Raw genomic sequence first — 15536 nt, 5'->3', positions numbered from 1 at the left:
ACAGTGTTTCGCCATTTTGGCCAGACTGGTCTCGAACTCCTGACCTGAGGTGATCGACCGCCTCAGCCTTCCAAGGTGCTGGGATTACAGGCATAAGCCACCGTGCCTGACCCCCAAATCCAAATTTTCTAAAAGCTAAACCAGTAGGAATAGTTTTCTCCATCTGTAAGTATTCAATAACCAACACATCATTTGTTATAATAATAGTCCTGAGGCATTACAAGATGTTATAAGTTTATTCTGAATCTCATTCAATTGTGTTCAATGTGGCTCAATTCTTTACAAATTAAAATTCTTGAATATATGTTAAAAATTAAACAGTCTTAATGTTTCTTCCTTAACTAGACTGGATACACGTCAGTTTAACTACGCAAAAGGTAATGCTGGCATGGCTTACTGGGACCCTAAGTGTGGCGAAGGGACTCTGCTCCAGTGAACTGGTGAGTGTGGAACCTCCTGACACCTTCTGAGGACCTCCTGCCTGCCATGTTGCTGTGGAGCTCGCACTCCTCAGGCATCCCCTGATGTTGAGTGATACAAACTCTATCACCGGAATCGATGCTGCTGCAATGACAAGACTTCTGGTTTTCAGATTCTAAAGTTTAAAACAATGACAACAACAGGAGCGCTTGAAAGTTACGGTGCTTCTCCCTCTCCAGTGTGGACTCGCTGATGTTTGGAAAGATTGGACTTGCTACAGAAGGTCTTTCCACAGTGATGACACCAGTAGGGCTTTTCCCCGGTGTGGATTCTGTGGTGTTTATTGAAGTTGGAGCTGTGGTTGAAGGCTTTCCCACACTCCTTACACTTATATGGCTTCTCTCCGGTGTGGAGTCTCTGGTGGGAGCTAAGGCCCGCATGCTGACTGAAGCTCTTCCCACATTCGTTACACTGATAAGGCTTCTCCCCAGTGTGGATCCGATAGTGACGAATGAGGCTGCCTTTCCCGCTGAAAGCCTTGCCACAGTCTTTGCACTGATATGGCGCCTCTTCTGTGTGCATTCTCTGATGTTTAAGAAGGTCTGAGCTCTGCCCAAAAGCTTTTCCACACTTACAGTCATAGGGCCGGTCCACCAAGTGTGTTCTGTAGTGGAGGGTGAGGTTTGAGCTGTGGCTGAAAGCTTTCCCACACTTGGTGCACACGTAAGGTTTCTCCCCAGTGTGTGTTCTCCTGTGTTTGGTGAGATTTGAGCTATTACTAAAGGCTTTGCCACATTCAGCACATATATAACGTCTCTCTCCTGGGGTAGGTTTAGTAGGAACTGATTCTCTACCTTTCTTGGAGCCTGCCTCTTGAAGAGGGGGTTTTGTTCCTTTTTCATTTTCAAGGTTTACGCACTGCCTCTCTAAGCTGGCCTCAGGTTTATTGGCGATAATCACAGAAATTATATCCCCTTTGAGCCCCTCTGCTTCAGAACCTTTCTGCTCATCTGCTGATTCCTCGTGCTGGGTACTCAATCTGCAATCTGAAACAATAAGCAGATTAAGGATACTTCAGTTGTTTCTTGTTCTGAGGAAGAAACTGTTACCAGAGAGATAGAACCATCAGGTGAGACTGATGGTTTCTGAAGGGTGACTAAACAGAGCTCATGATAGCGCATAGATACAAGTAAATCAGCATCCAATCTAGTTTACAATACTGCACTTCTTTTTTTTTTTTTTTGAGACGGAGTCTCGCTGTCAGCAGGCTGGAATGCAGGTGACCTCAGCTCACTGCAACCTCCAACTCCCTGATTCAAGCGATTCTCCTGCCTCAGCCTCCAGAGTAGCTGGAATTACAGGTACGTGCCACCACACCCAGCTATTTTTTGTATTTTTTTTTAGTAGACATGGGGTTTCAACATGCTGGCCAGGATGGTCTTGATCTCCTGACCTCAGGTGATCCGCCTGCCTCAGCCTCCCAGAGTGATAGGATTATAGGCATGAGCCACCAGGCCTGGCCTCCATACCACACTTTCACACAATTCCCCACCCGAAGCTATTAAGATATGAAGAGAACGTGGCTTTTTCTGCCAGAAAAACAGCTTCACATACAGAAGGCAAAATGCAGCATATGAGAGTGGTAGCCCGGCACAGCGGCTCACGCCTGTAATCCCAGCACTTTGGGAGCTGAGGCGGGAGGATGGCTTGAGTCTGGGAGTTCAAGACCAGCTTGGGCAACATAGGGAGACCCCATTTCTACAAAAAGTTAAAATAAAAAAATTAGGCGGGCATGGTGTGCCCCTGTGGTCCCAGCTACTTGGGAGACTGAGTAAGAGGATCACTTAAGCCTGGAAGGTCAAGGCTGCAATGGGTCAAGACTGCAGTGAGCCATGATTGTGCTGGCCTGGGCAACAGAGTGAGACCCTATCTTTAAAAAAAATATTTATTTTATTTATTTATTTTGAGACGGAGTCTCATTCTGTTGCCCAGGCTGGAGTGCAGTGGTATTATCTTGGCTCACCGCAGTCTCCGCTCCTGGGTTCAAGTGATTCTCCTGACTCAGCCTCCCGAAGAGCTGGGACTAGAAGCACCTGGCACCACGCCCAGCTAATTTTTGTATTTTTAATAGAGATGGGGTTTCACCATGTTGGCTAGGCTGGTCTCAAACTCCTGACATCAGGTGATCCACATGCTGGGATTACAGGCGTGAGCCACCGTGCCCAGATGTGTTTTTTTTTTGAGATGGAGTTTTGCTCCTGTTGTCCAGGCTGGAGTGCAATGGTTCAATCTCAGCTCACCGCAACCTCTGCCTCCCAGGTTCAAGCGATTCTCCTGCCTCAGCCTCCCGAGTAGCTGGGATTACAGGCATGTGCCACCATGCTTGGCTTATTTTGTATTTTTAGTAGAGACAGGGTTTCTCCATGTTCTAGACCATAGGCTGGTCTAGAACTCCTGACCTCAGGTGATCTGCCCGCCTCAGCCTCCCAAAGTGCTGGGATTACAGGCATGAACCACCACACCCGGCCCTTTAAAAAAAAAAAAAAAAAAAAAAAGAACAGTTGAGCCTCACGCAGATTAAAAACAAGGGAGAATGATTGCTGCAGGGCCAGGGTTAAGGAAAATGACAAGGACAATTAAGGATGAGGCTGAGTGGCAAACTCACAAAAACCCATGTTCCCACAGCAGTTGAACATAAAAGCAATCAGAGGGCATTCTGACCATTTACAATCATTCCCGCCCCAGATCCGTATCAATCAGAATGAAAGCACGTGATCTCCAAGAGGGCTTCACGCTCATCATTTACTTACACTGGCTACATCTTGTAATTTAGTTATAAAGTGACGCTCACTATTGAAATCAGATGGAACCAGTTTATCTTTTTAGACCGCCTCACCAGGCAGTCACACCTCTTCAAAGTCCACCTGGCCATCCACATCAGGGAAAAGGGGAGTAAGAGAAATTCGCTCTGAAAAATGGGACCCCTTGGAGAACTGTTAGTCCTCTGAGGGTACGGAAGCCTGTCAGCAAGCTACCTTCTTCACCCCTTTCCCCTTCCCTAGGAACCGCCCTGACAGCTTCTCTCTCTCTGCCCAGCTGTCTATCTCCTTCCTTTGCTGACAGTGACTATCAGCTGCTTCCAGGCTCACCCTCTCCTCACCATCTGCTGGGGGTCAGAGCTTCAGCAGCTGAAGTCCTTTACACTCTCCATAATTAGCAATCGCTTGCCTACACACAGACTTCTCTTCGAGTCACTGGACAGCCATGGACTACATGTGTGGGACAGAAGTAACTTCATAAACTTTATTTTCGTTTTGTTTTGAGATAGGGTCTGGCTCTGTTGCCCAGGTGGGAGTACAGTGGCATAATCTTAGCTCACTGCAACCTCCACCTCCCAGGCTCAAATGATCCTCCTGCCTCAGCCTCCCGAGTAGCTGGGACCCCAGGCACTAGCCACCACACCTGGCTAATTTTCGTATTTTTTGTACAAATGGGGTTTTACCATGTTGCTCAGGCTAGCCTCAAACTCCTGGCCTCAAATGATCCACCTGCCTTGGCCTCCCAAAGTGCTGGGATTACAGGTGTGAGCCACCATGCCCAGCCAAAAGTTAACATTTTAAAAAACAGCTGAATGAGGCAAAAATTGAAAAAGAATTTACCAGGACTATTTATTTCATTGTCTTCCAGGCTGCACTGTTACTGTTGGGTAGTTTGTCATCAGTCTAATCAGCATTCCTTTGAGGGGGGTAATCCGTCTTTTATGTCTTGGTTACTTTTGAGACCCGGTCTCACTCTGTCGCCCAGGCTGGAGTGCAGTGGTGCAATCTCGGGTCACTGCTGCACCACAACCTCCACCTCCTGGGTTCAGGTGATTCTCCTGCCTCAGCCTCCCAAGTAGCTGGGAGTTGGGACTACAGGCGTGTACCAATACGCTCGACTAATTTTTTTATTTTTAGTAGAAATGTTTTTTTTTTTTTTTTTTGACGGAGTCCTACTCTGTTGCGCCAGGCTGGAGTGCAGTGGCGCGATCTTGACTTACTGCAACCTCTGCCTCCCAAGTTCAAGCGATTCCCCTGCCTCAGCCTCCCGAGTAGCTGGGACTACAGGTCCCAGGGACAACACGTGCCACCATGCCCGGTTGAGATGGAGTTTCACTATGTTGGCCAGGCTGGTCTCGAACTCCTGACCTCAGGTGATCCGCCTGCCTCAGCCTCCCGAAGTGTTGGGATTACAGGCGTGAGCCACCATGCCCAGACAGTCTTTTTTTTTTTATTATTTTTTGAGATGGAATCTCACTCTGTCGCCAGGCTGGAGTGCAATGGCGCAATCTCGGCTCACTGCAATCTCCGCCTCCTGGCTTCAAGCGATTCTCCTGCCTCAGCCTCCCGAGTAGCTGGGACTACAGGTGCATGCCACCACGCCCAACTAATTTTTGTATTTTTAGTAGAGATGGGGTTTCACCATGTTGACCAGGATGGTCTCCATCTCCTGACCTCATGATCCACCCTCCTCGGCCTCCCAAAGTGCTGGGATGACCAGTGTGAGCCATCATGTCTGCCCTCTCCAACTCTTTCCGCCTCCTCTGGAACAGCTATTAAACATACACTGGACCTTCTCATCTGATCCCACACTGATGTCCAATGCCTGCCACCTTGATCTTTCTAAGTAGCATTTCAGATGACTTCCTTCCATCTACCTCTGTTTGCTAATCATGTCCTTGATTATTTAAAACAGCCATTGCATTCTTCATTTCAATGACTACAGTTTTCACTTTTAGAAATTCTATTTTGTTTCTGTCAAAGGTGCCTGTTTGTGTTTTTATTAACAGTTTCTTGGCTGGGCGCAGTGGCTCACGCCTGTAATCCCAGCACTTTGGGAGGCCAAGGAGGGCGGATCATGAGGTCAGGAGTTCGAGACCAGTCTGGCCAACATGGTGAAACCCTGTCTCTACCAAAAATACAAAAATTAGCCGAGCATGGTAGCAGAAGCCTATAATCCCAGCTACTCGGGAGGCTGAGGCAGGAGAATCACTTGAAACTGGAATGCGGAGGTTGCAGTGAGCCGATATAGCACCACTGCACTCCAGCCTGGGCAACAAGACCGAAACTCTGTTTTTTTAAAAAGAGCTGGGCGTGGTGGTGTGCACCTGTAGTTCCAGCTACTCGGGAGGCTGAGGCAGGAGAATCTCTTGAACCTGGGAGGCAGAGGTTGCACTGAGCCGAGATTGCATAAATGCACTCCAGCCTAGCAACAGAGGGAGACTCCGTCTCAAAAAAAAAAAAAGACTTTATGCAAAGCTTTCACAGCCAACTTCCCTTTCCTTAGGAGGGCCCAGCAGCTTTGTCTTCTGTCCCATCTGGGTACTAAAACCCAAGCCTGTTCCTGGCTCTGATAATCCTTCCACTCCACCCTCTTCTTTGTGTAATACTGCCAAGGGGCTACACCAAGAGATATGGAAAATAAAACTGACCAGATAGGTCTCTGGCTATTTTTATCTCTAATTACTGTGGCAACTCTGGGGAAACCCCAATTGCCTGGAGAGGTCTACTGTGTTCACCATAAACCATGAAGAATTTAGCTAACAGTTTAATTTTTTACTTTTCCTAGAAAATGTGATTTTTAACCGGCTCAAAACTCTGTTTCCATGATGGAGTTTCACGTTTCAGACACAGCAAGCATGGAGGGAGATTTCTGAGGGCCATGGACTCTTGTCATGAAATCACACCACACACATAAATAGTGGTCTACACCACCAACACGTAAGCAAAGTCCTGGTTTGAAACTATTAGGATTTGGAATAATATGCCATATTTTTGCAAACATATAATTAAACATTAACTCTGTTTCAAAGATTTAGTTCTAATCCTTCTGGTAAATGAAGGTACTTAAGAGTAGAACCCATAAAATAACAAAATAACATAGGGCCAGCTTGGGCAACATAGTGAGACCCTGTCTGTACAAAAAAATAAAAAGTTAGCCAGACATGGTGGTCCCAGCTACTTGGGAGGCTGAGGTAGGAGGATCATTTGAGCCCCAGAGATTGAGGCTGCAGTGAGCTATGATCACGCCACTGCCCTCCAGCCTGGATGACGGATGGAATCCCTGTCTCAGAAAAACACACAAAAACACCCCCACAGGGGATGACCATTTATGGCCCGAGATTATTCTATAAACCATAATATATGGAGATTTGAGCTCAGGAGTAGTCACCTAATACAGCTTTGACTTGTGAAAAATGCCCCACCTCTTTCCATAGCTTCAGAAAGGAGGTTGCCAATTATTTTCCATTTGCCCTTCTCAGATCCATTCTCTGACCCGCCCTGTGCCCCAGGAAGCTGACCCTAAGGGCTGCACTGTCTTGTCTTTCCTGCCCTCTGGCTGCCAACTGAATTTGTCATTGGGGAACAAAAGCAGGAGATTTAAGGGCAGGAGGAGGGTGCAGCTGGGGTATTTATTCCGTTTTCTCCTCATCCCACGGCAGGGCCTACAGCCACAACTTCTATCAAGTGACCCCCTCCTCCATGACTATAGCTCTTACCTGGTTCTGGTAAGAGGGTCCCCCTCTGTCCCTTTAGGCTCACAGGGAGTAACAGCTTTTCACTGTTGTCTGGTGCAACACTATTCCTTATTGGTTCATTTGAAGTCTCTACACCTCTGTTAACAGTTTCTTTTTTAAACTCATTTCAATTGACCCTTTTAAAAAAATTATTTGTAATACTCAGACTTCAAAGAGAAACTGATCCTTTAAGAGTGATCCATTCCCATGCTAGGGCCCAGGTTAAGACAGCCTTACTTGGGGGAGGAAAGGGGACTATTTCCACCCAGTCAGCCCAACTAATCAAGTCAATCTATGAAATCACCTCACAACCAAGAATTACTAATTATTCTGCTTCTCCAACCACAGGGGCCTGGGGCACTGAATAGGAGTCTAATGGGTGGTCCTCACCTCGGACCTTTCTTGGATCTTGAGCGAACTCCTGCTCCTCACCAGACTCTTGGATGTACAGGGGCCCCCAAGACTCGTATTTGTGACTGGTCTCCAAGGGCTGTGGCTGCATGCTGCTCGGGGATTCCTTTGCAGTTCCTGAGGAGGATATCTTCTCCCACACCGGTTTCTGTTCGTTTGGAGGAGTTGAGACCTAGAGACAATCAGGAATGGCTAGGTTTGTGCATGGCTCACTTTAAGACCAAGAATGAAAATCCCAGGAGAGTTACATAGAACCTCTAGGAAAGAGAAAAGGAAAACACCCATCCCATTCCATTCCCAAGGCTAAAAGTTAGTTTAGGATGATAGAGAAAAATAGGAGGAAACAAGGTCTAATTCAGCAGAAATTTCCATTCAGCAAATCTTAATGTATGGACAAACCCTTGTTCCTGCCTAGAATGTTACGCTCCCAATCTCCTAGAATAACAAAGGTCTCTCCTGCCTACCTGGTGTCCTGGCTCATCCAGTTCCCGCTCCAGATCTTCGAGGAGAGTGACAGCCTCTTCAGCGCTCTCCGGGCAATGCTCCTGCACCCAGGCCTGGAGCTCCTGGGGCAGGATGGTCAGGAACTGCTCCAGCACCAGTAGCTCCAGGATCTGCTCCTTGGTGTGGATCTCGGGCCTCAGCCACTCACAGCAGAGCACCCGGAGTTGGCTCAGGGCCTCTCGGGGTCCAGGGGTATCATGGTACCCAAACTGCCTGAAGCGCTGGCGGAACATCTCCAGGCTAGGAAGGTACTTGCCTTTCTCTTCTTTCTCCTCGACTTTTACCATCAGAGGCCCCACCTGCTCCTGTGGAGGCCTAGGGCCCAGAACTGGGGCCATGCCTAGTACCTTGGTCATCATGTAAACTCCAGAAACAGCCTCACCAAAGATGGGACTCTGTGGGGCAGGAATATTCGTTCCTCTGGGTTTCCAGTTCTTTAGGGCCACAAGTTAAACCTAAGAAAATATAGTTACCAAAAAATAATCAAACTGAAAAGTGTTTTTGGGTCTTTACAACCATACCTTTAACACAAGAAACTGTGGAAATTATGTCCACCATAAAACTACCATACAAAAACAACTGCTCAAAATCTTTCTGGAATGAGCTGGGTACAGTGGCTCATGCCTATAATTCCAGCACTTTGGGAGGCTGAGACGGGTGGATCACATGAGGTCAGGAGTTTGAGACCAGCCTGGCCAACATGGTGAAACCCTGCCTCTACTAAAAATACAAAATTAGCCAGGCGTGGTGATGGACGCCTGTAATCCCAGCTACCTGGGAGGCTGAGGCAGGAGAATTGCTTGAACCCAGGAGGCAGAGGATACAATGAGCCAAGCCTGCGCCACTGCATTCCAGCCTGCGCAACAGAGCGAGATTCCATCTCTAAAAAAAAAAAAAATCTTTCTGCAATCAGCTCAGGATATCCTACTTTGATTTCAGTGGTCTCCACTTTCCTAAAAAGTGCAATGTGGCATAATTTTAAAGTTAACTTTGCTCCAAAACTAGTTCAGAATCTCACCACTATAGATATTATAGTTTCTGAGATTTTATCAAGCTATCTACTGGCTAGATGCCATCTGTTTAAACCTAAGACATTTAGCTTGAGCAATGAAAATTCACTAGTCAAGGCCAGGCATGGTGGCTCACGCCTGTAATCCCAGCACTTTGGGAGGTGCTGAGGCAGGCGGATCACGAGGTCAGGAGATCGAGACCATCCTGGCTAACACGGTGAAACCTCATCTCTACTAAAAATACAAAAAATTAGCCAGGCGTGGTGGCGGGTGCCTGTAGTCCCAGCTACTCGGGAGGCTGAGCAGGAGAATGGCGTGAACCCGGGAGACGGAGCTTGCAGTGAGCTGAGATTGTGCCACTGCACTCCAGCCTGGGCGACAGAGCGAGACTCCGTCTAAAAAAAAAAAAGAGGAGGGCCGGGCGCAGTGGCTCACGCCTGTAATCCCAGCACTTTGGGAGGCCAAGGCGGGCGGATCATGAGGTCAGGAGATGGAGACCATCCTGGCTAACATGGTGAGACCCTGTCTCTACTAAAAATACAAAAAAAAGTTAGCCGGGCGTGGTTGCAGGCGCCTGTAATCCAGCTATTCGGGAGGCTGAGGCAGGAGAATGGCCTGAACCAGGGAGGTGGAGCTTGCAGTGAACAGAGATCGCGCCACTGCACTCCAGCCTGGGTGACAGAGCGAGACTCTGTCTCAAAAAAAAAAAAAAAAAGGAAAATTCACAGTCAAATGACTGGGCCTGTCAGTATGACCTGAGTCATGCTCGAAGGGTGTAATTAACTAGTACATTAAAAATAACTGAGGTCGGGCGCAGTGGCTCATGCCTGTAATCCCAGCACTCTGGGAGTCCGAGGCAGGCCTCGACTTGAGACCAGCCTGGCCAACATGGTGAAATCCTGTCTCTACTAAAAATACAAAAATTATCCGGGCATGGTGGCATGCACCTGTAATCTCAGCTATTTGGGAGGCTGAGGCACACAAGAATCCCCTGAACATGGGAGGCAGAGGTTGCAATGAGCTGAGATCGCGCCACTGCACTCCAGCCTGGGTGACAGAGCAAAACTCTGTCTCAAAAAATAAAAACAAAACAAATTGAAGTGCCAGGTGCAGTGGCTCACATCTGTAATCCCAGCACTTTGAGAGGCCAAGGCGGGCGGATCACTTGAGGTCAGGAGTTCGAGACCAGCCTGGCCAACATGGTGAAACCCTGTCTCTACTAAAAATACAAAAATTAGGCGGGTGTGGTGTTGCACACCTGTAATCCCAGCTACTCAGGAGGCTGAGGCAGGAGAATCGCTTTAACCTGGGAGGGGAAGGGTGCAGTGAGCCAAGATTGCACCACTGCACTCCAGCCTGGGTGACAGATCAAGACTCAGTCTCAAAAAAAAAAAAAAAAAGAGAGATCATAAGTAGTTTTCTGACAAACAAAATGGACTTTAGTGCTAACATTCTGTAAACACGGTTCATAGTTATGAAATTAAGGCTTTGATTAGTCTTTTTTTTTTTTTTTTTGAGACAGCGTCTCACTCTGCTGCCCCGGCTAGAGTACAGTGGCGTGATCTCGGCTCACTGCAACCTCCGCCTCCCAGGTTCAAGCGATTCTCCTGCCTCAGCCTCCTGAGTAGCTGGGACTACAGGCACGCACCACCACGCTCCACCAAAAGAAATGTTGGTGGAGTGTTTAGCAGTGGAATTAAGACATCAGGAAGCAAACCAAAGCATGAAAAGGGAAACTGTAAGGCACGGAAAAAAATGCATACAGAATTATTTCCCAAAATTTGTTCAAAAGCACTATAACTAAGGCGGGGTGCGGTGACTCACGCCTGTAATCCCAGCACTTTGGGAGACTGAGGCAGGTGGATCACCTGAGGTCAGGAGTTCGAGACCAACCTGACCACCATGGCAAAACCCCGTCTCTACTAAAAATACAAAAATTAGCCGGGCGTGGTGACAGGCACCTGTGATCCCAACTACATGGGAGGCTGAGACATGAGAATAGCTTGAACGTGGGAGGCAGAGGTTGCAGTGAGCCGAGATTGTGCCACTGCACTCCAGCCTGGGCAACAGAGTGAGACTCCGTTGCCAAAAAAACAACAACAACAACAACAAAACACACTATAACCAATAATTTGAATAAAGGATTCTTTGGCCAAATAAGTCTGTATGTACCCAGTACATACCACAGGAGTGCCCAAGTTGAGGACTACTTAAAAATTGAGTCAGGGGAGATGCAACGTCATCTCACCTACTAAAACAAAGGCCTGAGCATCAAAGACTAAAATAAACAAGAAATAATCAGGTAGCTGTGCTGGAGAGCATTCTTTAGAATATTTAAAACGACTGGCCGGGCGTGGTGGCTAACGGCCGTAATCCCAGCACTTCTGGAGGCCAAGGCAGGCGGATCACTTGAGGCCAGGAGTTGAGACCAGCCTGGCCAACATGGTGAACTGGGGCCATACCTAGTATCTTGGTCATCATGTAAACTCCAGAAATAGCCTCACTAAAGATGGGACTCTGTGGGGCAGGAATACTGGTTCCTTTCGGTTTCTGGTTCTTTAGGGCCACATGTTAAACCTAAAAAAATATAGTTGCCATAAAATTACAAGTTACAGTCTCCACTAAAAATACAAAAATTAGCTGGGAGTGGTGGCAGGCACCTGTAATCCCAGCTACTTGGGAGGCTGAGGCAGGGAATCACTTGAACCTGGGAGGTGGAGGTTGTAGTGAGCCAAGATCCTGTCACTATACTCCAGCCTGGGTAACAGAGTAAGACTCTGTTGCAAAAAAAAAAAAAAAAAAAAAAAATTATGTATGTATGTATGTATGTTATGTATGTATGTATGTAAGTAAGAGCCCTCCTCAGTGGTAGATTAACTTTACGTAACTGTTACAAAATTTCATACTCTATCCAGAGGAGGGCACCCTAAGACCAGGAAAGAAACCAGTGTTTAGGCTGCTCAGCTTCTGTGATCTGGCCTGGGAAACAAGGCAATTCACCAGGGAGTCATGCAGCGCCTGCTGGCATCACACAGGGAGCGTCATGTAGTAACATAACATTCATGTGCGATACACTCTGAGAATTTGGTGAATCCAAATTCACAGATTCCACTGGATCACATGATTGCCTCTGCAAATTACAGAAAAAAAAGTTTCCTTGGATGCTGCTGCTGGGCAGTTGGCTGGGTAAGCTCATTAGCTAAGTGATTTATTCTACGCACATCAGTTTTTTTTTTTTTTTTTTTTTTTGAGATGGAGTCTCACTCCGTCGCCCAGGCTGGAGTGCAGTGCCATGATCTTGGCTCACCGCAACCTTCTCCTCCCGAGTTCAAGTTATTCTCATGCCTCAGCCTCCTGAGTAGGTGGGATTACAGGTGCGTGCCATGCCCGGCTAATTTTTATATTTTTAATAGAGATGGGGTTTCACCATGTTGGCCAGGCTGGTCTTGAACTCCTGACCTCAAGTGATCTGCCCACCTCGGCCTCGCAAAGTGCTGGGATTACAGGCGTGAGCCACCACGCCCGGTGGTACATCAGTTTTGCGGTGCACACAACTCAAATGTACAATGCATAAAGACTACAAACGAGTAGAGGGCCGGGTGCCCTTCCTCCTTCCTGCACTCACTCTCCTTGGTGATTTCACAAGTTGCATGGTTTTAATTACCATCTATATATTCACAACTGCCCAAACTGTATCTCCAACTTAGACCTCCCTGCTGACCTCCAGACTCATACGACCAACTACCCACTTGCCATTACCACCTGGATGTCCAGTAAGACATCTCAACCTTAACATGTCCAAAATGGAATTCCCATCTCTCCCTCAAAAGCTGCTCATCTCAGCTAATGGCAACTCTCACTGTTCTTTTTACTTGGACCGAAAAACCTGGGGTCATCCCGACTCCTCTTTCACTTTTTTTTTTAAATTTAAATTTTTTATTTTTTAGAGACAGTGTCTTAGTCTGTTGCCTAGACTGGAGTGCAGTGGCACAATCACAGCTCACGGAAGTCTTGAACTCCTGGTCTCAAGCCATCTTCTTGCCTTGGTCTCTCAAAGTTCTGGGGTTACAGGCGTGAACCACTTCACTGGGTCTTTATTTTATTGTTTTTCAATTACAGAGGCAGGGTCTCGCTTTGTTGCCCAGGCTGGCGTGTAGTGGTGCCATGACAGCTCACTGCAGTGTTGAACTCCTGGCCTCAAGCGATCCTCTCACCTCAGCCTCCAAAGTAGCCAGGACTACAGGTGTGCATCACCACATCTTGCTAATTAAAAAAAATTTATTTATTTATTTACTTATTTTTGTAGAAACGAAGTCTTGCTTTGTTGCCCAGGCTGAGGCATAACTTGAGCTCAGGAGTTCCGGGTTGCAGAGTTGTGGCTGTATCACTGTGCTCCAGCCTGGGTGACAAAGGAAAACCCTGTCTCTTAAAAAAATAAAGCATGGGCTAGAAATCAGATGCTTCATTACTAACTCACATTGTCTACAATCACAGTGACTTTTTAAAAGCTATCTAGACTGTTTATTTCAAGAAGTCCATCAAGCAAAAGTTCATGGTCTATCATAAACAGAAGGCCCTTGTTCTGTGTCCATTTTCCCTCCTCCTTTATGCCAATCTCCCAAAGCTTATATGCCCTTATGAAAGCGCCCCAAGTCCATTCTGTAACAAGATGAAGCATAAAAAAATCAAATTACCATAGATTCTAAAAGTAGAACAGCACTTACCCACTTGTGCTAAAATGCTTCACACTCAGTCCGTACCTGAAAATCCCTAGGGGGCCCGGCGCCGTGGCTCACGCCTGTAATTCCAGCACTTTGGGAGGCCCGAGGCGGGCAGATCACGAGGTCAGGAGATCGAGACCATTCTGGCTAACACGGTGAAACCCCGTCTCTACTAAAAAATACAAAAAATTAGCCAGGCGTTGTGGCGAGCGCCTGTAGTCCCAGCTACTTGGGAGGCTGAGGCAGGAGAATGGCTAGAACCCGGTAGGCGGAGCTTGCAGTGAGCCGAGATCGCGCCACTGCATTCCAACCTGGGCGACAGAGCGAGACTCCATCTCAAAAAAAAAAAAAAAAAAAAAAAAAAAGAAAAAGAAAATCCCTAGATCCCTAGGCAGCCAAGTTAGATAATTCTTGAGCCACAGAATTCCACTAATTGTTACAAGTTCTTCCTTTTTTTTTTTTTTTTTTGAGACGTAGTTTCACTCTTGTTTCCCAGGCTGGAGTGCAATGGCGCGATCTCGGCTCACCGCAACCTCTGCCTCCCAGGTTCAAGCGATTCTCCTGCCTCAGCCTCCCTAGTAGCTGGGATTACAGGCATGTGCCACCACGCCCGCCTAATTTTGTATTTGTAGTAGAGACGGGGTTTCTCCATGTTGGTCAGGCTGGTCTCGAACTCCCGACCTCAGGTGATGCACTCGCCTCAGCCTCCCAAAGTGCTGGATTACAGGCATGAGCCACCGCGCCCGGCCACACAAATTCTTTAACCTGAATCAAATTCCGCATTATTTCAAAAATCCTAGGTTAGTCCAAGACCAATACTCGCTTTCTCCATAGCAGCCTTCCAACACTTGAAAACAATTGTCTTGCCTCTTAACTCTTTTCCTCTCCACAGCTCAATTGTTCCTTAGATTTCGTGGGTTTCCAAGTATCTCACCCATCAAGTCAACGTTCTCTTTTTTTGTGTGTGAGACCAAGTGTCGCTCTGTCGCCCAGGCTGGAGTGCAGTGGCGTGATCTCGGCTCACTGCAACCTCCGCCTGGTGGGTTCAAGCGATTCTCCTGCCTCAGCCTCCTGAGTAGCTGGAATTACAGGCGCGCTCCACCACACCCAGCTAATTTTTGTATTTTTCGTGGGGACAGGGTTTGGCCAGGCTGGTCTCGAACTCCTGACCTCAAGTGATCCGCCGGCCTCGGCCTCCCGAACTGCTGGGATTACAGGCGTGAGCCACCGCGCCTGGCCCAAATCAACTTTGTCCTGACACTCTTATTTATACCTGGTTCTTTAAGACTGTTTTTCTAAACCTGAGCAGATCCCTATTCTGTGTGTGTGTTCTAGCCCGAACAAAGCCCGAGGGGACTATTTCTTCCCTTGGATTTGATTCTACCCAACACTTCTAATGAGGTTCGGCTTCCCACAGGTTTCCAACACCTTGGGCGTATTGCCATCAATGAGCCTTGCGTTCGGACCTCCAGTTCAGAGAAAGGGAAAAAAGGCGGCCACGGTCAGACGGATAGACGGCTTGGCTTGGGGAACGCACAAAAAAAACTATTCTGGAACGCGAAAGAACTTCCAAAACATCTGTTCTTCCAGCTTTCATTTGTTAAAGCCCCAAGTGGAAGAAAAGGCTTTCCAGGCAGCCAGCGCCCCCACCAGCTGGTCCCGGGCGGGGACGAGGAGCTCCTCCCCACAGCCCTGCTAGGACCGGTCTAGGTGGGGTCCTCGGAAGCCACAGCTGCTAAACCCACTCCTCCCTCCCCAAACCATTCAGCCACGGCACCCTTTCCTGTCCGCCTCGCTAACCCGCGACCAGCAGGCTCACCGTGAATCAGAGCCGCTCCGGTTACCGGGAGACCGCACCGCGTACCTCGGGACCGCGCACCCGGAAGTGCGTCATAGCCCCGCCCCCGCGGAAAA

At 47.8% G+C, this 15536-nt stretch overlaps 2 protein-coding genes across 7 annotated transcripts in view; one reads left to right on the top strand and one right to left on the bottom strand.

Annotated features, from left to right (window-relative positions):
* Positions 1-5407, top strand: part of ZNF3 (zinc finger protein 3) — a 24282-nt gene extending 18875 nt beyond the window's left edge. For both annotated transcript variants that reach the window (XM_057302725.2, XM_034964554.3), the window contains one exon: positions 346-5407. In XM_057302725.2, coding sequence (XP_057158708.1) covers positions 346-470 — 125 coding nt within the window. In that variant the 3' untranslated portion in view covers positions 471-5407. The remainder of the gene's footprint in view (positions 1-345) is intronic.
* Positions 218-15536, bottom strand: ZSCAN21 (zinc finger and SCAN domain containing 21). Of its 5 annotated transcripts, none has more exons than XM_063606003.1 (5): positions 15442-15511; positions 13662-13794; positions 7852-8346; positions 7367-7559; positions 218-1466 (listed from the first exon to the last, which is right to left on the bottom strand). In XM_063606003.1, exons 3-5 carry the CDS (start codon positions 8248-8250, stop codon positions 637-639), a joined length of 1422 nt encoding a protein of 473 aa, XP_063462073.1. In that variant the 5' UTR covers positions 8251-8346; positions 13662-13794; positions 15442-15511; the 3' UTR covers positions 218-636. The 5 variants fall into 5 exon arrangements, with proteins under 5 accessions (XP_063462073.1, XP_057158707.1, XP_063462074.1 ...); XM_057302724.1 differs by lacking the exon at positions 13662-13794 and having other exon boundaries at positions 218-1171; positions 1275-1466; positions 15442-15510; XM_063606004.1 differs by having other exon boundaries at positions 13626-13794; positions 15442-15509.

The sequence above is a fragment of the Pan paniscus genome, chromosome 6 (genome assembly GCF_029289425.2).
Source record: "Pan paniscus chromosome 6, NHGRI_mPanPan1-v2.0_pri, whole genome shotgun sequence".
Classification (NCBI taxonomy): Eukaryota; Metazoa; Chordata; class Mammalia; order Primates; family Hominidae; genus Pan; species Pan paniscus.
This window is presented reverse-complemented; position numbering and strand designations above follow the sequence as displayed.